Here is a 21,774-nt window from a genome sequence, read left to right as displayed (position 1 = left end):
CTAATAACTTTTCTATATGGATTTTCATACATTAATGATAGTAAAATAAATATTATTCATTAAGGGCTTACTGCATTTTAAACACTGTGATGTACTTCTCAAAAATTATGGCTTTTAATCCTTGCAACAAGTCTGCAAACTGGGCATTCTTGTCTCTGTCTTAAAGAAAAGGTGGGCTGAGCTAAATGAAATGAAGAAACTTGCCCAGAGTTACACAGGTTAGATAAACATCTAACCTGACATTCAACCTATGGCTATCCATGACCAAAGCCCGTGATTTTAACTACTCTTCCATACTGCTTATAATTAGGTATTATTTTATTTATTTATTCATCATTCATTCACTCACTTATTATTTTTTGAGACAGGCTTTCACTCCTGTCACTCAGGCTGGAGTGCAATGGTGTGATCTCGGCTCACTGCACATTCCGCCTCCTCAGCTGGGACTAAAGGCATGTGTCACCACACCTGGCTAATGTTTGTATTTTTTGTAGAGATGGGATTTTGTCATATTGCCCAGGCTGGTCTCAAACTCCTGGGCTCAAGCAATACACCTGCCTCAGCCTTCCAAGGTGTTGGGATTACAGGCGTGAGCCACCGTGCCCTGTGTATTATTTTAAATAAAAGTATTTATTTTTTAAATGAGCAGTTATTCTTGGGAAATTTCTTCCTATTATTGTCTTTTTGTGTATTTATTTTTTACAGGGAACCAAAGTCCTGCAGATGTTCATGTGGTACCTGAATCCACGGCAAGTGTTTGATCTTTCTCAGGAAGGGCCAAAAGATGCGTAAGTCTGGAAATATTCTCCATGGTCCATATGTATTTTAGGCAAGTGAGAATTTTCTGCTTCATTATCTGATTACCTTGTGAGGTATTTCCTGACCATCTGTCATCTACCTTCTCACCTGTACTCTCCTTCCTTTAAAACTTCATCCAAAGTTCTCTCCTACTCTTTATTGGCTTAGTTCCCTTCAAAACATACCTTCTCAGCTATTAACTCAGGATACGTCTAGTGTGTTTGTTACTTACGTATGTGTAACTGTAGGTTGTTCTCCGCAAGTCTGTGAATTGAGAAAGGACTCATTGTTTTTCTATTTCTTCATGTACAACTTTGGAGATGCATATTAATGGAATGTAAATGTATGTCTGTGGAGGGTGGAGCCATGTTTGTTTATGAACATTTGAACTGAAAAGAAAGAGAGAGAGAGTGTGTGTGTGTGTGTGCGTGTGCTTGTGTGTGAGAGAGAGAATCAATTGATTATACCCGAGGACTCTGCACAAATGTGGGGAAGACATATTAATTCCTGCTCAATCCCGTTTCTGAGCTTCTCAGAAATCTCATTCTCTGTTTTTGTTAGAAGTGTTTAAAATAAAGTCTAGATTGTAGGTGACCCATATCCTCTTTCTCCCCTTTGGTTGAGAGGCATGCAGTGGAAAAGACCAAGGACACTTCTGCTGTTCTGTGGTTCCCTGTTTTAAATTCATGTACTAGGATAGTTCAGATGTTATCTGATAAATGTTAGAACACAAGGATACCATTTATTTTTTAATAAGTAACAATATCAGAGGAAAAGGTGATTTCTAGAGAAATAGTATTCTTGTATAAAATGGATAAATTACTTACTTTAAGCATGCAGATTAGGAAATATGAAAATTAATTTGTTATTTTCTTAATGTATAAATTTCTTTGCCAGTTGAGTTTGCTGCAGGATTCTTTCTGTCCCTATAATACACACATATATATATTTATATATTTATAAACATATATAGCAGATTTTATATATTTATAAATATATATATAGCAGATTTGCCTTAGCATAATCAAGTACAGAGAATAAAAATAAATATATTTATATATTTATATTTATTTATTTATTTTTATTTTCTGTACTTGATTATGCTAAGGCAAATCTGCTATCCTGGGATGTGCCATTTTAGGAGCTTATTTTTCTCAAGATTTTATCACTTTAGTTAGACCCTAGAGAGACACTTCAGAGGTCACCAGAAAGAACATGGTAGGACAGGAAATATTTTCAGAAAAAACCCATATTTTGTGATTTAAATAGGTGATATTTTCTAGATTACTAGCCTCTAGCAGCTTCACCTAAGCAAAAGATTTAGCAGGGCCAGTGTCAATGCATGTTCCTGAGAGCCAAGAGGAAAGACAAAATGATCTCATTTCAAGCAGAGAAGTTTGAAATAAAGAAAAATCAGTCAATCTTCCCACTTTGGGTTGGAGGTATAAGTGGTGTGTAAGTAACTGAGCTGAGAGAGAGACTAGATGGAATTGTAGATGTGATACCTGTGTTCACATCTGATAGTGGGGAAGCTTCCCCGACTCGCTGAAAAAGATTTCTTAGGATTAAGAGTAGAAAGTATAAGTTAGAAAAAGTAAATACATCCAGGGAAAGCTAATAAATATAAAGAGGGGATATATAAGGACTATTGATTATCAATTAATGATGATTTTCTTGGGGAAAGGAGAAGAGGAAATGATGGGAAAAGAAAAAGAAGGAAGTCAAAACTAATGAGGAAAATAATGTTGACATATAATAGAAGTTATGGGAAATAAAGGACATCCTAAAATCCCTTAAATTCCAACGTTGAATTATTCATTCAAAAATAATGTCTGATGCCTACACATGTTCCACTTGTGGGAGTCATTCTTCCTGTGGTTATTTGGGACCTATGAAGCATTGTCATCCTCATGATTATACATTTTCTCCAGCGGACACCACCCCTACCCATGTTGTCCCCTGCTTTCTCTCTGCTCTAGCCAGTGAAATGTTCTTTTGTTTACTTTTTCTTCTATTTCCTCTACAGGCTTGAATTGTATAGGAAAGTACCAAATCTGCGAATTCTGGCCTGTGGTGGGGATGGAACGGTAGGTCCCTGAAAGAGAATCCAGTTATCTGCCAACTCTATCTTTCTTATTGTTTTCTTGTGGCACTTCTTTTTATTCATTGCCCGGTCTTTCTAATCCCCTAACACATGTATATCTGTCATGTGACTCATAGCCCCTCAGAGTAACAAGGGACTTTGTTATTGTTCTTATGAATACATACTTGATCCTTCTAATGTGTGCTTCACTCCCTCAACTATGCTGTATTCTTTCCTGTGCCATGAAGTAGGGATGTGGTCAAATCCTTAAAATGAAGGTGATAGATAGATAAATTCCTTTTAAAATGTAAGCTGAACTGTTTCCATTTATTCTTAATAATTTGGCCACAGTAGGGAGAAATACATGGACACAATTGAATTATTATGTTTTGTTTTTATTAGTGGGAATAAAACTCAGAATATTGACTGTTGTTTTGCCTTAAAGATTATTAATTGGTCCTATTTATGTTCTTTTTTATTGATATATTTTACATGTATATGGGGTATGTGTGATATTTTGTTATATGCATAGAATGTATAATGATCAAGTCAAGGTTTGGAGGTATCCATTACCTAGAGTATCATTTCTATGTGTTGGGAACATTTCAAGTTCTCTTTTCTAGCTGCTTTGAAATATATAATACATTGTTGCTAACTGTACTCACCCTACTCTGCCGTTGAACATTAGAACTTATTCCTTCTGACTGTATGTTTGTATTCATTTATGAAAAAAACGTGGAATTGGGCTGAAGTTTAATATCATGGATATATTTTCTCCTGTTTATTATGCCTCATCGGTTTTCTCCATTTGGCCTCTACTTATGGTGATATATTTAACAAAGTAAAGAAATGAGGATCATGACATTTAGATTGTGTTGCCTGGTGGTTCTTTTTCTTCCGGGTTTGGAATCTGATCTCATAGGATCTACGATTGTATTATGAACTATCTTTAGCTTTTCTCTAATTTCCCTAATTAGAATGTTTTATTCTCAAAGGTAGCAACAAAATCTTCAAATACTCTCTCTCTTAGCACATAAGCACTTAATGTAGGGTTGGATACACATTATATACCAATAAATGCAATGAGAATGAAATAGAACTGTGATTTTTTATTGGTCTCTCAGATACTGTGTGGAGAGTAAAAACAATGTTCAGTTGGGAAAAATAGTCTTTATCTTTCTTCAAGGTTCATATTACACGTTATTAGTTTATAAAATTCATTATAATGTCTTACAGCAAAGAAGCCAAACCTATTTAACTTTTTTAAACCCAACGTTTTTCAAAATTATTTGGCCATGGAATTTTTTTTCCCCACACAATACCAATTTCAATTGATTTTAGTGTTCTAGGGAGATAAATTTAAGGGATATGATAGGGCAAAATTTCCCAACTTTCTTTAGTAAGAATTACATCCAAATGAACCCTCTGAGGATGGATATACTGTGTTCTTCCTAACTTAAGCATTCCCCAGCTTAGTTATCTTTAATGAAAGGGTAAACTCACTGTGACTCTTTACCATACCCATAGTTATCTTCCTTATTTTAGCATCTACTTGCCTTCTCATATGACTTCAGCAACTCACTCACATCTTTTCTCCTTTTCTAAACCTCAGTGACAAAAAGAGAAAAGTTGAGGATGTCGTCCTTCCTCTTTCTTAACTCGAATCCACATAAGCTACGCATAACATCCCCAGATATTGGACTTCTTTGTTGCCTTGGGTGCTCCACCTCCCAGGCCTCCCTTTCTCCATGGAAACTCCCATTCCACCTCTCCCTCCCTCATTCTCTCTCTTTTCTTCTTCCTTTTCTTTTCCTTTTTTTTTTTTTTTGAGACGGAGTCTCACTCTGTTGCCCAGGCTGGAGTGCAGTGGCACAATCTCAGCTCACTGCAACCTCTGCCTCCCAGGTTCAAGCGATTCTCTTGCCTCAGCCTCCCAAGTAGTTGGGACTACAGGCACGTGCCACCACAGCGGGCTAATTTTTGTATTTTTAGTAGAGACGACGTTTCACCGTGTTAGCCAGGATGGTCTCAATCTCCTGACCTCATGATCCACCCGCCTTGGCCTCCCAAAGTGCTGGGATTACAGGTGTGAACCACCCTGCCTGCCAGTTTTCCTTCTTTACTCAGCAGATATGTGGAGGAAGCACTGTGCTAGGTCATGTAGTATTGAGATATTCTCTGCAATTAGATGAATATTTGAAAGTATGGGATTCCAATGAATAAAAGATAAAGGGGAAGGAGACCCAAGTCCACACACTTGTGAAACGTATAATTATGGGTCCTGAGCCAAAGTCCAAAAGGAAAATAAATGAAAAAATAGAAGAATAGGACAACCACCAGTCTGTTCTGTCAAGTAAACAAACCAAAAAAGGAGTTTCAAGAAAGAGGCAGTAGTTACATTTTTAAGGAGAGACTGAAAAGTTACCATTGAATATGGAATTTCAAGAAAGCAGTTTCAATAGAGTATGTAGGGCAAAACCCAGAATGATGAGTAAGTGAAAGTTGGTACAATCTTAATAAATTCCTAATGGCCAGATCTGATTACAGTTTCGAATGTCTGTGATCTCTGTGATGCCATTGTCAGCCTCCTGACATGTAGACTACCTACTTCTCCTACTTTTCATATCCAGTCTTTTCAAGCAACTCTTCATTAATGATACCATAACTTATGAGTGTTCCATAAGGGTAACTAATTTTTTTTAATGTGGTATGTACTTTTTCCTCTTAGGGACATTATCTATATTTTAACTTCTGTTTTTACCTCCTCTGATGTAATTCGCAAATGTACTAGTCATTTACACTTGGGTGCCCCATGGCCACTTGCATTCAGCATGCCTAAAATAAAAGTAGTACGTTTACCCTAGAGTTGGTGCATTTAAACTAATTATTTTTGTCAGTGGTAACATCTGTAGTTAAAATACTCAGAATCAAAACTTTGCTTATCTTTTACCTTATGTAAACCCAAGTTTTATTTAATTTACCTTGTTAGAATAAGATGTTTTGTGAAAAACATGGGGTATATGAAATGTTTATCATGGTATGTGATAGATATTTGTTTGTTTTGTTAGTTTAGAAAATGAAACTTTTAATTGTGGGTGGAGGCAGAGTTTATATAGAGGAAACAGCCTGAGGAATTCATGAAGAAAACTGCTGGCTTTAGGCAAGTGGAGTATAATTCTGAATTCAGGTATATATTTGACATAAGGTATTCAGCCTTTAGTTAGTGAGAACATCTATCACTGTAGAAGCTGGCAGAATGCTGCCAGTAAAGTGACAAAGCTTAGGGAGAAATCAGAAATTGAATATTTTTCACTGACTGGGATGAGGCTATATTACCCCATAACCATATTAGTTTAAATTAAGAGTATTATTTAAGGTATAGAAAGTATTATTTAAGGTATAGAAAGTTTGCATTACTTTGGAAAAAAGTTCTTAGGCTTCAATATTAGCTACTTTAATTGTATATTATTTAAAAAATACATGAAAGGCCAGGTGTGGTGGCTCACACCTATAATCCCAGCACTTTGGGAGGCCGAGGTGAGTGCATCACTTGAGGTCAGGAGTTTGAGATCAGCTTGGCCAATCTGATGAAACACCATCTCTACTAAAAATACAAAAATTAGTCGGGCATGGTGGTGCACACCTGTAATCCCAGCTACTTGGGAGGTTGAGGCAGGAGAATCGCATGAACCCAGGAGGTGGAGGTGGCAGTGAGCTGAGATTGCACTACTGCACTCCAGCCTGGGTGACACAGTAAGACTCTGTCTCAAAAAAAAAAAAAAAATATGAGAAAGCAGAGGGAAACATTCCCCAATAATGCACTTGGAAGTGGAGGTGAAAGAGGTGGTTCTGCCCTCATTTCTGTGACCTTTGGCAAGTTCCTTAACCTCTTTTGAGACCTTCTAAATCTACAAAGAAATGCATTCAGATCTCTAAGGTTCTTATAGCTGTAGCATTATAATAATATAGGCTATTGTTCAAGGGAACTTTAATGCAAGCCACATTTGTACAATTTTGAATTTTCTAGAAGGTACTTTTAAAAAGGTAAAAAGCAGGTGAAATTAATTTATAATATATTTTATTTATCTAAAATAGTATTATTTCAATGTGTTAATTTATAAACATTGTTAAGGTATTTTATGTTCTATTTGTACAGTCTTCAAAATCTAGCATATATTTTATACTTACAGCACATCCAATTTGGATTAGCTATATTCAAGTGCTGGATCACCACATGTGGCCAATGGCTGCTGCGTTGGACAGTGCAGGTGTAGTCTGTTCGTTACTGGCTTGCACAGTTCAGAGGCTGTCACATAGTTACAGCTGTCAGATGGTCTGATCCCATTTTCAGATCTCTGGGCTGCAATAAAATTCAGCTAACTCAAGAATGATCTCAAACCTTCATGTTTATAAATGAGAAATAGCCTGTCTTTGGTTATGTGATAAATTTGTATTTTCTCACTTCCTTGGCCACGTTGACACCTATTCAACTCCCGATGGCTGTCACCCTGCTGAAATATTGATGAGCACCTGAACTGATCTCCTGAGGCTCACGTACCCTCATTATGGCTCCTTAAGGTGTGTGACCCATGGTCCCTATCTATCTGGCTCCTGATTTTGGTGAACTTGGCTGGATCTGCCAGTCCACCTTTAACCATTTTAATTATTTCCAAAAGGCCTGACATTAAGTTGACTCCAGCCATCCACTTCATGCTTATTTCTTGTTCTATTGGCTTCTCTAGATAAAAAGACATCCCAAATGGTAGGCATCCCCATGCCCTGACTCACCACAGCCAGTGCAAAGAAGGAAGTATTATTTTCCTTTAATCGATAGGGACAATCCCTCATCCTGAGCCCCTTTCCTCATTCATCCTCAGCCTAGTTATATTTCATCCTCTCTCACTGAGTAAGCACACAGTGTACCTTCAGTGTGGATTCTATATTGTTTCAAGAAAAGATCATATTCTGACTTTTATCTTGATTTCTTTTGGGCTAATTTTAAGCACATTTCTTTTAACACATGTTGGCTTTATTAAGTGCAAACATACATTAAAATATCAAAAGGAAGAATTATCATGCACATATTCAAAAGGGTCCCCCAGTCATCCAATACTGTGTGGTCATTTTCTTTCAGAGTTCAGCAAAACTCGTGTTTTCCTTTGATTTCCAAACATGAGTGTCCTTTGCTTTTTGGCCTGCATGTACTACAAGGTAGTGCAACGTGCATCTGTTCTGTTGGAAGAAAATATCAGTTCGCTGTCATCTCCACCCTTCAGCCACCCCTCATGTTAGTATACTGCAGAATGAAAATATTGCTCAAAATGCACTTGATAAACATTCAGTGACAACTAATGCTAAAAACGGACAGATGGTGGCAGCATTGACCAGCTGCTGCTATGCATGGCTGCTCAGGGACAAAGCGGAGGACCTGGTGTTCTCTATCTCAGCCCTGCTTTTCCTAGGAAGGAAGGAAAGAACTTTGCAAGCTGGAAAATCATTAGGCCCAATCAGGATAACTTTCTTCAGTTCTGGTGGAAAATATACCAAGTGCAATAAGTTGCAGTTAATTAAATAATTTAATTGAAAGGATGCTAGGTGAGCTGGTGGAGATGATTTGGGAAAATACGAAAGCCGTGGCAGAGTTCCTGCCCGTAGAAACTTTCAATGTGCAGTCTGGACTTCAGGTGGAAACAGGTTCCGGATTACTGTAAAGACAGAGCTTCCAGTAACAGCTTTTAGATCCTTTGTGAAGTTTTTCTCTAAGGACAAAGACACAGATTGTTTCCCAAGATTTTTTATGTCTCCTGCTATTGTAAGTGTGTATTTGTTTCCATTTTGTTTTTTTATAGCCCCTTTTTTACTGCAGGGTATCTCTGCTTTTACTGTTCTTTATAGTCTGCAAAAGAAAGGCTTTCTGATTTGATGGCAGCCAAAGGTGGGGCTGATTTGCAAATTCAGGGCTCAAGTGGAGAAATGGGAAGAGGGCATTTTGCTTCTAGGAAACTGGACCTTTATTGATGAAGTGAGAAAAGAGGAAGAAAAATCTAGCTGAGTCATAGTAGCTAATGTTAGTTTAGCATTTCCTGTTTGTCAGGCACTAGCTAAGCAATGTCTACACATGAGTTGATGAAACAACTCTAAAAGACAGGCATTATTGTTACTCTTGCTATACAGATGTGAGGGGAGCTTAGAGAGATTAAATGACTTGCCTAAACTCACTCAGCCAGTTTGTGGTGGAGCTGAACTCCCTGCTGCTCAGCTTGGTGCCCCACACTTCTGCACTGTGCTGTCTTCCGGGAATGCTGGCTGTTGGGGAGTGCTGATAGAGCTGCTGGCTGAGAAAAACTATTCAGGAGCTGTGGAGGGGCGATATAGACCAGCCTCAGCCAGAGAACTATTAGCCTAATGTTGGTTGTCTGTGGGAGAATTTCAAGACAAAACAAAATCTGTGCTGTGAAAGGCAGGAGGCCTTTGATGACTCCAAGGGTGATGGAATGATGAAATGCAAGATTTTCTGCTTATATTCAGGAGACAATGAATATTTGATCATTTGGCTACAGAAAAAAGGAGACAGAATCTATTTATCTGGTTCATAAAGCAAATTGAATGATGAGAGGCGAAGCACTTTTACATTCACACCCTGTGTACTTGTCCTTTTCTGCATAGACCAAGGGTAAAAGGAGAAGAGATGGTGAGAAATCCAGGCACCCTGTGGGCTCTGCCTTTGTGAGGAATCATAGCTCAGTATCACGAGAACTCCTGACAACCTTCTCTGAGAAAACAAATAGGAACACAGCCTAGAAGATTTGAATGAGGGCTATTAGAAGACACAGCATCGGCTGGGTGTGGTGGCTCATGCCTGTAATCCTAGCACTTTGGCAGGCGGAACACTTTGAGCTCAGGAGTTTGAGACCAGCCTGGGCAACATGGCAAAAGCCCCCCATCTCTACAAAAAATGCAAAAATTAGCCAGGTGTGGTGACTTGCACCTGTAGTCCCAGCTGCTCGGGAGGCTGAGGCTGGAGAATCGCTTGAGCCCATGAGGTAGAGGCTGCAGTGAGCTGAGATTGCACCACTCCAGACTGGGCAACAGAGTGAAACTCTGTCTCAAAAAAGACCAAAAAAAAAAAAAAAAAAAAAGACACAGCATCGATTCATAGAAGTTATGGGACATGTCACGTACTTCAAAGTCATTTGGAAATTGTGTTCCATGGGCAGTGAATTAACCCCCTAACGTTCCATCTGTTTTAGTATTAGCATTCCTCCTGCAATGTGGAATTGTTTCTTCTTTGCAAGCTCATCTTCACAGGGAGTTGCTTTATTTGATTTTTACTTTTCTATCTCTGAATCACTTTGGTTTCTAGTAATATTGAATTGTTTTCAGGACTTTCAGATGAAAGCTGGGTTTTTCTGTAGATTCCTATGGCTCCATCCTGGGGAGATGGCAGGGGTATGTCATTGGGCTTTTGGGAAGTCGGGTCGAGCACTTACCAGAGTGAGGCTTTCTGGGCTTCTTTCAGCCCTAGCAAGTCTCACCTTTCTGTGGGCCATGACCTCAGACTGGTTTTCACATTCCTCCCTCCTCTCTTCCTCCCTGCTATGGGAGAGCCTTGCTCCAGAACAGCTTGCTGTCAGTAGGGGATGCACTTTTATTTCTCCATTATCAGGCAAAAGCCAAAATCCCGGCTTCCTCTGCTATTTGCAAGAGCAGGAGCCAAGCTGATCCAAGCCTTTACCCCAGCTCTGCCACTTTGTATTTTTTTCTGGCCCGTTGAAGCTGTGTCTTTTTTTTTTCTTTTCTATCATTGTTGTGTCTGAGTGAAATGGGATATTGAAAGTGTCAACTCATAGCATTTTCTTTACCCAGAAAAGAGAGACATATTTCAAGCGAGCATAAGAAACATGTCTAATTTAAATCTGCTTGAAAGAAAATGGGCTGACTTGGGAGTACAAATCGTAAAGGAGAGGTTGAATGGTTGTCTCTTAGAGAAGTTTTAAAGAGAATGCCTTCTTCTTCCTTCTTTGGAAGGGGTGGTGAGTTAGATTTCTACTGAGTTCTCTCGTGGGTCTGTGAGTGTGGCTCTATTCAGGGCTGTTGTTTCTGCAGTTGGTGATCCCGGATGGGTGGGCTTTTTCTGAGTGTTTATGTCCTTTTTATGGCCTTTAAGATTCCTTCTTGCAGTTTATTAGAACTATCTACTTTTACTGTGTTTAATTTTTGCTTTTAGCAGTGCAGAAACAATGTCAAGCACAAACATCAGAACTAATTTAGCATCAGACATTTTTGCTTGGACTTCGGTAGCCAGCTTTGTTGGTATTGCACGTAAAAGAAGAGACTAAAGAAGCTCTGGGTCAGAATCTAAGGATCTGTCTGGGAGTAAGTTCCCCAGTTTAGTGAAATGGACTGACTTTTTGACACTTATAGGTCTGGAATTTTAGTTACCACATTGGGTGAACCATGTGGTCTGCCTTTTTAGAAGATAAACACAGTTTTAGACATAATTGGTAGATGAGCAAGTTTTACATCCTGGGAAGTCATCTTTGTGGAGGAGAAATAATTTTAGATGGAAGTCAGGAGAACCAACGTTACCATGACTCTGACACTTCTAATCATTTAGTCTTGAGAAAATTCCATGGTTTTTTTGCACCTCAGTTTATCAATCTCCAAGTTCACTGAATTTGGTTAAGCAATGTTTAAGGTTTCTTCATCTCCACAGGTTCCAAAAATCACATGCCACTGCTTCCAGGAGGGTCTGGCCATATCCAGAAGGGGGTTGAGTTCTTTATTTAAAGGCTCCCTACACCTTAGCAGTTTAGGAGTTGGCCACTGGTGTTAAGCATTCCTATTTTTGAATACCATCTCTATCGTGTAAACCATGTGATACTAAGGAGGTCACTTACCCTTCCAATTCTCTGTTTCCTTATCTATAAGATGGAAATGAAAATTACATTAATATCTATCTTACAGAGAATGTCTTAAAGTTTAATACAATAATTCATTAAAGGACTTTGCTCAGGCATGGCACATAGAAAGGCATCGGTATGGGCCTGGCATGGTGGCTCACGCCTGTAATCCCAGCACTTTGGGAGGCCGAGGTGGGTGGATCACAAGGTCAGGAGATCGAGACCATCCTGGCTAACATGGTGAAACCCCGTCTCTACTAAAAATACAAAAAATTAGCCGGGCGTGGTGGCACACGCCTGTAGTCGCAGCTACTTGGGAGGCTGAGGCAGGAGAATGGCGTGAACCCAGGAAGTGGAGCTTGCAGTGAGCTGAGATCTTGCCGCTGCACTCCAGCCTGGATGACCGATCGAGACTCCGTCTCAAAAAAAAAAAAAAAAAAAGAAAGCATCGGTATGTCCATGTTTGTGTTACTGTGAACTCCTCGAGGCAATCTTTCTATCTTATCTGTCACAGCCTAGCTCATTTATCTCTTTATTTTGATTGCTTAGTTCTGGGTTTTATATGAAGTAGTGTTCAATAAACAAACGATCTAGTATTTTCAAGAAGCATGACTCATACAAATATAGAATGAGTACATGTCAAAAAATTTGCTTAGCTCTTTAATGAGGGAATCTGCAAGATAGTAAAGCTGACTTATCAGAACTAGAGAAAAAGAATTATGTACTTTGTATCAAAATAATTTTTCTAAATTTGATGCAAAACTGATCAACGTCCTATGAGAGAATAAAACTATAAACTTTGAAGCAATCATCTCTTCTTGACATTTGTGTCTCTATAGGACAGAAATCTATGTTAACCTACAGTTACACAATTCTTAGATAGGCCTGTGAAACACTATTTTAGTATGACATTATAAGGACATTCAAACTCCTTTTTGCCATTTCAAATTTTGGTCAATTTTTCTAATTAGTTATAAGACTAAACCCAAAGTATTATTTATCTTAGAAAAAGATTAAACAGGGATATGATTCTAGTATATAAATATCAATTTCCTGCCTAAACTTATAATAGGTACTAGGTCTGTCCATAATTATGTTTTCATAATGTTTCATTAAGGAAAATAGAGGGATATTCAGGAAAACACTATCAATTTCCAAGATGATGCTATAGAAGGCAACCATTTAATAAGTACTTACATGGGCCATGTACCATGTTAAGTCCTTTATGTACATTTTAGTTTAATTAGTAAACAATCGTGTGAGGTACGTATTATTATCCCCATTTTGAAAATCAAGTAAATGAGTCTCAGATTAAATAATTTAGTCAAGGTTATGCAGCCAGCATGAGTCAGAATTGAAATTCAGTCTGATTCTGAGTTTTATATTCCCTCCTGTGCCCTGTTATACTACCAAAGTCTTAAACTCTGAGAAATTTACAAGTGCGTTTCTCGTTAAACACACACATGAATGGTTTAGTTTTGCCTGTGTGATAGAACATGTGCAAAATGGTCCTTTTTCCTTTAACCATTTTGAAACTGCCTGTGATAAGCAACCTTTCTCTTCCCTACTCACTGAATTAAAACATACATGTTTTAAAGAAAAATAAAACCATTCTGTTTAGCTCTTGGAAGCCTCTGTTTCTCAAACTGTTTTCTTTGTAACTTATTTATCTTTCTTATATCTCTTCTGGCCCCCGATACGCCTGTAGGTGGGCTGGATCCTTTCCATCCTGGATGAACTGCAGCTGAGCCCTCAGCCTCCTGTGGGGGTCCTTCCTCTGGGGACTGGGAATGACCTGGCTCGAACTCTCAACTGGGGAGGGGTAAGAACTGCTCTCGGGGACTGCCCATATCATCAAACAACAAACCGGATTCCAGATCCACTGATGTTCTAATGGAAGAGGGGGGTACTGCTGCTGCTGTCCAAGGCATGGGTTAGAGTTGAGAATCAAAGTGCCCTTGAGCCCTTGTTTGATCTGGTAGCTTCTTCAGTTTAAACTTATAATCAGCTAGAAGGGAAAGGAAAGCTTGGTATGAGAGAAATATAGTGGTTAGTACACGGGCCTGCGGCTTTTTGAGGTATCCACTAAAAGACAGTGGGTGAGTTTGGCCTCAAGTCTGCATGCAAAAGGATCATACAGACTTCAGTTAATCCAGACTCTCAGCCCCAGCTAGGATAGCAAATCTGGTTCAACTTTACACACCTTACTTGGGAGAGTTACGACTTTTTTTTTAGCGTTTTGTTTTGTTTTGTTTTGATTAGTGTCATCAGAGCTTTGGCTGTATAGGTACTTACCTGTCCTTTCCACAATGAAGCCAACTTCAGGCAAGCTTGGGGGAAATTGTTCTGCAGTCACTAAACAGCCATTTATTTACTTATGTATGTTATAGTACTAAGATAGTAAGAAGGCACAATATATATACATACACTGTGTATTTATACATATGCATACACATATACAGCCCCAGCAACATTTTTTTTTTTCTTTTTTGAGATGGAGTCTTGTTCTGTCACCAGGCTAAAGTGCAGTGGTACAATCTCAGCTCACTGCAACCTCCACCCCCCAGGTTCAAGCAATTCTTCTGCCTCAACCTCCCGAGTAGCTGGAATTACAGGTGCCTGCCACCCTGTGCAGCTAATTTTTTTTTTATGTTTATTAGAGACAGGGTTTCGCCATGTTGGCCAGGCTGGTCTCAAACTCCTGACCTCGTGATCCACCAGCCTAAGCCTCCCAAAGTGCTGGGATTACAGGCGTGAGTCACTGCACCTGGTCCCCACCAACTTTTTATCTGCTCATATGAAAGCATTACCTGGGCTGAGCTCTGTGAAAATTATATTCAGATATTTAGCAGATGCTAGCTGACCTTTGGGCAAATTAACCTTCCACAGGTCTTTTTTTAAAGTAGGCAGTGTAGAAATAAAAAACATATTTACATGGGGCAGCTAAGGTTATCATCAGTGTTAACTTCTCCCTTCCAAATCAGAGACTTGAATATCCTATTGAGGATAGTCTATAGTGCTGTCAGTAATGGATCTTCAAGGATTAAGTAGCTCCCTAACAGGGCCATTCCTCAGTGAGAGAATGGTGTCTTCCAAGGAGGTCAGGGAGAGGTGATTGAGAGGGAACGTTAATAGATAAGCATTGTCAATCCCATCCCTGCTTGATTCTTTCCCTGCCTCTCCAAACACATTTGTTCTGAGTTTCCCCCAAATTCCTCCAGTGAGAGCCATGGGGAGTCCTGTTTTTTACTCTGATAAAAATAGCCATCCAGCCTCCAGTATGACCCTTAATGTGTACCAGTGACTATTGGTTCTTGCTGCTGACAAAAAATATTCCTCAGCTCAAACCAGCCAGAGCTAGTGTTTCTATGTATCTTACTTATAGTATTGTCTCAAATTCTAAGTACTTCAAGGTAAAAAATTTGTTCTCCAAACCTTGCTAATTTCTAAAATAAACAGAATATAGCAGCTTGGCTCTTCCTTGCATAAAATAGCATTGGCTTCACTGTTCTCCACTCTGGACAGCAATGGATATGTTCTCTGATTCCTCAGGGCTACACTGATGAACCTGTTTCTAAGATCCTGTGTCAAGTGGAAGATGGGACAATTGTACAGCTAGATCGCTGGAACCTCCATGTGGAAAGAAACCCCGACTTGCCTCCAGAAGAACTTGAAGATGGCGTATGTAAGGTTAGAGAGTTTTTTGTTCTGCAGAAAGGAGCCCTGGAGCATCTGCCTGAGCTACAGGAAAAAAATTCCTGGCTGGAGAGTCATGTGCTGATGAATTCCTATGAGATAATGTGATAGTATTTGAGTTGATGGCTACTGGGGCTATGTATATAATATTACCACCTAATGATTCTGCCCCATAGACCTCTAAATACCTAGATTCCATACCTGCTTCCAAAGCTCAGGGAGCTCTTCTCTGTCTTCGACTTCTACACTAGAAAGGCATGTATTTTGTCTTAAACATTCATGTTAATAGCAAATAACCTATTAGAAGATGAAAAAATATGTATGTTTGGAAGCATTGGACACTTGTTCTTTCAGGAGAAATATAACCTCCTGAGATTTCTGGCCTAATATAAAATATATCTTACGTTGAAGAGGTATTAACTATGCCAATGTTACCACTTGGGTGGTACTTGAAGATACCTCAATAAATGTTTTGACTTCATGTTATTTAAAAAAAAATTTTGACTTTTATTTTAGATTCAAGCTGCATGTGTGCAAGTTTGTTTCATGGATATATTATATGATGCTGAGGTTTGGGGTATGATTGATCCGATCACCCAGATAGTGAGCATAGTAACCAACAGGTTTTCAATCCTTGCCCCCTCCTTCCCTCCCTGCTCTAGTGGTCCCCAGTATCTATTATTGTCATCTTTATGTCCAGACTTCATGTTTTCTTTTAGGGATTGAGCTTTTATTTCAACCGAAAAGCAAACCAAGGTATATATGAATAGTTGTAATTAGTACTGTGAGCCTTCAGTTGGTCCTTCGGTTCTAAATTATGGCTTCAATTTCAGATAAATTTGGTAGGTTTCTGAGTAGCCACTTCCCTCATATTGCTTTCCATTTTCCTTCTATGATTGAATTTTCAAACTCTGTATGTGTAAGAATCTCCAGGTGTGTTTGTTAAAATGCAGATTACAAGGCCCCGTCATCAGAGATTCTGATTAAGTAAATGCAAGTTAAGGCCCAGGCATCTGTACTTTAAATGGTATCCCAATTATAGTGAACCATGCCATTTATTGAGGCTAAGATTTCATGGATGTTTCCGTCTTATAATAGATTAAGCCCCATATCATTTTAGATTTAGATCAAACCAACACCTATTTATTAGCGTCATGACCCTGATCAATTTAATTACATATATTATAATTTAATAGATTTTCAAGTTTCTTACTTGGCTAAATTAGATTAAAACATGTTTTACTCTGTCTTTATGGTTTTTTCACCTAAACCATGATCCTGAAATTCTAGTAGATTTCTAGTAGATATCATGATTGCTCAGATGAATTCAAGTTTATAATGTCACAATGTTGTTTAAACAACAAGTGTCATCTTGAGATACGAAGCTTTTTTATAATGTGTTTGACTTATAGAAATTGGATAGAAAACAGCTAAAGTATAAAGAAGAGTACCATATGGATATTTTAAGTTTCTTTTCCTACTAAGGTTGGAATAGTTAGATGTGCAATAGAAATCCATATTTAATTCTCTTTCCAACAGCTTAAGAAATGGAAAGACTTCTTGGTGTAGCCAGGGAACACCAATCCAGATAATTAAAGGGTTTATTTAAAATGAGTTTTTAAAGAGATGTATGGGAAACTGGGGCAAGTTTTCCTGGAAAATATAAATAACTTAAAAACAGACTGAATTGGGATAGGATTTAGGTGATGGTGACCAGATGTTCTCCTTAGCTATCAGTAGATGTTAAGACATGGGTTAGAATTGTGGCCAAAAGAACATAAATGGTAGAGGAGATGAACATGTCTGTGCTTTTGGCAGGATCACCAACCCATGCTGTCATTACTAAGAACTGGTATTTTGTTTAAGTGCAGGAACTGGATATTCTCAAATAAGAAGGCTGAAGAGTAAGACATGATTTTGGCATTGTTCTATGTGTTTAGTTTCTCTCCCGGTCCTTCATTTAGTTGAGACCATTTCTAAGGGCTCACTTGGACTCTGAATCATTACATAGGCTTTGAATTAAGAGCTTCCATGTGGGGTCATTCCTTACTTTCATTAGAGACCAAGCCAATCCAATTTTCTTTCTTCTGCATTTATATCTCTTTTGTTTCCTCTCTTATTTCACTTTTTTCTTAAAGAAAGTTCTGCTTCTAGTGAAACAGAAAATCTTGCTGATCAAGGGGCATATGAAGCACTGTAAAAAACGTACTTTTGAAATCTTGAGGGTTAAAACACTTATCTCTCAGAGAAGACAGGTACAGTTCAATTTGGGACACAAACCGGATAATTAGCTGGAAACATTTCTCGTCTTTATTTACTTTAATATTTACCTTCCACTTGAGTTGCAGAAGGAAAAGTGGGAGAACCAGCCATTCCCACTCTTGCATTTTCCGCATGCTTTCTTAATTGTTCTAACATTGAACTGAAGCTTAAAATCACATTAGTTTTGCAGTTTTAATGCAGGATTTGAGGCTGCAGAGTTCTCTTCATTCAGCTTGCGGTGGTAACAGCCAGAGACCCAAAGGACTCTGGGAAGGAAAGTTAAAGCTTCCATGTGTATCTGTGTGGCTGTGTTTTCAGATTTCATGGTCATAATAAAGATATAAGGATTGATAGATTAAACGAGAACTTGAATAATACTAATATGTAGTTTTGTTGTTGTTTTTCTCTCTAGGCCAGCAATAACCAATGGGTCACATTGCCTTATTTTTTTATGACTTTTGTAGAAAAGATTGTGTGTGTGTGCGTGTGTGTGTGTGTGTGTGTATATGTATAGAGAGAGAGAAAGAGAGAGAGAAAATAGGTGATGGATAAACAAGTTAAATATTCATTTTACATTACAGTATTGGTTTGCTGAATATAAATTCTTGAAAAAAGTGCATCCACTGATTAAGTTGGTTAGACATTATCTTTACAATTGAATTTACTTTCTAGGTTTGCTTAGTGAATTCTTCTCTGTAACTATTGCAAATATATATCCCTCAGCCTAACCAGTTCCTATTATTACAGCATCTATAAGAATGGTTCTTATTTAATAATTTGTATTTGTAACTCTTATTTCTTATACTATTTATAATTCTTGAGAAAATTACTTGATTTTAGCTTTAACTCATGAATTAATCCAATAATTTCCTGTTCTTTCTATGTAAGCACCCTCTACTTCGAGTTGTGGCTGATCTGTCTCCTAGGGACTTCTTCAGAGATAGGGGTCCGGCTTTAGGTTTTATTCTTCTCTTTCTGCCTGGTCACACACAATTTTGCCTCTGTCTTTGTTTATCATTGCAGCTCCCTCTGAATGTTTTCAATAACTACTTCAGCCTTGGATTTGATGCTCATGTCACACTGGAGTTCCATGAATCCAGAGGTGAGGACAACGTCCCATTTCCATCTCCCAGGGAGGAAGTTTCTAGCAGGTGTTTTGCATGTTCCCTTTTGTTTGTATATCACTTATGCATTTACAGTGGGCTTCAGTGTTGTTTGATTTTAACCTTCAGGATGACTCTGGAAGCTAGACAGGACAGGAACTTCTTATAAATGGGACCCTGAGACTTGGTTGTTTAGACAAATGGGATCCTGAGACCTAGTTGTCCAGGGTCTCAAAGACAGTAAAGGGCAGGACTAGATGTGTGTTCCAGGTCTCAGGATTGTTAATCTTTATTTTCTACTGGAAGATTTGAAGTGAGTAAAATACTAAGAAGTGATAGAGAGTATTACTGAAGTCACTAGGATATTCTTTAGCTTCACAAAACACTGTTAAAGTGCAATACTACACAACCAGAGCCATTGAAATATGGTAGCAGAAACAAAAACGTCCCCTCTGTTTGTATCAAAGAAACAACAGGCATCTTAGAACGATAGAGGAGCTATAGGTAGTTTAGGTTGAAAGAATAGGACGTAATGGTGATGGGATTAATTAGGAAGGTACTCGGGATCCCCACTGGATGATACAGAGGTGTGAATGAGACCATGTAGTGATTTCAGGTACTAAAAGAGATGGAGTCAAGATTAGGGGAACCGAATTTTTCAAAGAGAAGATGAAATAATGATATGCTGTTAAATATTTCATCAACATTTTCTGGTACCATTTAGAACTGATTAAGTTTAGGGTTTTGACTTATGTTTTGTAGTCCCAATTGATCTCTCTCTCTCTCTCTTTCTGTCTCATTCTGTCTCTTAAACTCTCTTATTAATATAGCTATACTGTATATCCATATCTATGCCTGTATCTATATCTGTACCTAGTGCCTTCTGAATATATATATAACCAGAACCATGCTAGGATGTAGATTGTTAAGAGACTTGTGAGATAAAGTCATAAATGAGAAGTACTTTACTTTTTTCCCTCCAGGTTATGTAAGAAAGGAAGTGGTGTTTAGAATTTTTGCATACTTTGGAATTTGAAATAACAGAGCACTAAAAGCTAGAATTCAGATTTTCAGATTCTGGTAATAACATGAAAATTCTGATCATGCACTTATGCACTAGAAGTCAAGAGTGATGCTACAGGATTAAAAACCACTAGAGTATAAAATACAAGTAAGGAACAGATCTTTAAAGTCTCTTACTGGATCCAGCAATGTTAGCAGACTTTGACCTTCCTGGTTTCACAAGGTTTGGAGAGGACAGGCTCTGTAAAGGTCAAATTCTGTGCCAAGCAAGAACAATACTGTTTGAAGAGAAAGCCATAGTTTGGTGTTCCTCTCTGATTGGCCAGAAAAATCACAGCTGGAAGGCATGATTGATAGCAGAACCTCAAATATCCTGAGTCAGAAACACTACCACTTTCCCCCTCCCTGCCTTAGACAGTTCTTGGATATTAGGTATTCAGAGGGACCTACCTTGGGGCCAACATTTATGATCTGTTACCCTTCCTATATTTAAGGAGAGTTCATTTGGGAAGTATATGGGGGATTTTATTCTTCATTTCTTACCCCATTTTTTGTCTCATATTCTTTAGCAGAATCCAGATCCTGGGCCTCTTAATAAAATACCCCAAACTTCTTAATAATACTTGCAAAGTAACACAATTATCACGAATACATGGATTTCCAAAAATAGGCATGAAAAGAGGTCTAAATGAATAATTGTCCAACAATGAGCTCATTCAATGAGCTCAATGAGCTCAAGTGAGTCTCATATTTAGTCTAACTAATCCGGAAGTTTTTCTAATGATTCACTTCCTTGAACTGTGGTGAAGTTTCTATGAATCAGAGTGAGAAGGGAGCAGGGAGAGACCCTTACATGGAAATACCAGGCTTAGAAGAGAATTCTTTTGGGGAAAGTGATTTTTCTCTTTTATTTTAAGCTGTAGGAATATTTTAGAGTGGAATATGCAAATTGTTGAGTGTATGAACATGTACATTTGTATGTATGTGATTATAAAACAATTAGTTAAAAGATGTCAAGCATTGATCTTTGTATAGTTTATTGCTAAGGCTTATTGTGTTTTGATGCAGTGTGAAATGGAATTGTAAACATTTCCCGTGCATGTAAATCAGAGCCTTTGAGGAAAATCAGCCACTGAAGGGCTGATAAGGGAGAATTTATGTTGATTGGAAATAATAGGTACAATATTCATGCAGGTGGGATAGAGATGGTAAAAATAAATAAATATCTATAAGATATTGAAACCAGATTTTGTTGATACACTTAGACCAGAGGTATGGATTTTTTCAGTAGCTGTTAATCTGCATTTTTTAAACATTAAATTAAAAAATTATTTGTCTATGAAATATATAATTAAGCAAATAGTCTTTTTTTTTTTTTTTTTTTTTTTTTTTTTTTTTTTACTGTTTCTGTTCATTTGTATTTTCCCCCTATTTTTAACTAGTTAGTCAAGAAATCTTAAGCTAAGCTATAGAAGAAAAAACAGGATACGCAAGACCACATTTTTAATTGTGGCAAGCTTAACTTATTTTGTCAGTAGATAGTGAGTGGCTGTTCTCAAACCAAGAAAACTCATAGTGAGACTTTAAACTGTTTTCTAACACAGGCACTGTCTGCAGCTTCATGGATCATTTGCCATAAAATACCTGAAGGGTAATGCAAAGGCTCATGAAAGCCATTGTGAAAAAAATAAGCTTGGATAGTAGCATCTATGAGGTATTAGTCAAGAAAATGTAATACTTTCAAGTTGAGAATTATGCCAATACATCTACATAAAAATAGGCAATTAATATAAATCTCATTAAAGGAGAATTTTTAAAAATTTAACTATGGAAAGAATTTTTAGCACAGATATAAATATAGCCCATCAAATGGACACTTCTCAGCGTAACTACATATATTGTATTT

At 37.9% G+C, this 21,774-nt stretch overlaps 1 protein-coding gene across 1 annotated transcript in view; it reads left to right on the top strand.

Annotated features, from left to right (window-relative positions):
- Positions 1–21,774, top strand: part of DGKI (diacylglycerol kinase iota) — a 456,754-nt gene that overhangs the window by 244,022 nt on the left and 190,958 nt on the right. The window contains 5 exon segments of the mRNA XM_063725794.1: positions 706–788; positions 2,825–2,885; positions 13,493–13,606; positions 15,337–15,474; positions 18,766–18,844. Of these exon segments, the coding sequence (XP_063581864.1) occupies positions 706–788; positions 2,825–2,885; positions 13,493–13,606; positions 15,337–15,474; positions 18,766–18,844 (475 nt within the window).

The sequence above is a fragment of the Pongo abelii genome, chromosome 6 (genome assembly GCF_028885655.2).
Source record: "Pongo abelii isolate AG06213 chromosome 6, NHGRI_mPonAbe1-v2.0_pri, whole genome shotgun sequence".
In the NCBI taxonomy this organism is placed as follows: domain Eukaryota; kingdom Metazoa; phylum Chordata; class Mammalia; order Primates; family Hominidae; genus Pongo; species Pongo abelii.
The sequence above is the reverse complement of the archived record's forward strand: the minus strand, read 5'-3'. Positions and strand labels throughout refer to the sequence as shown.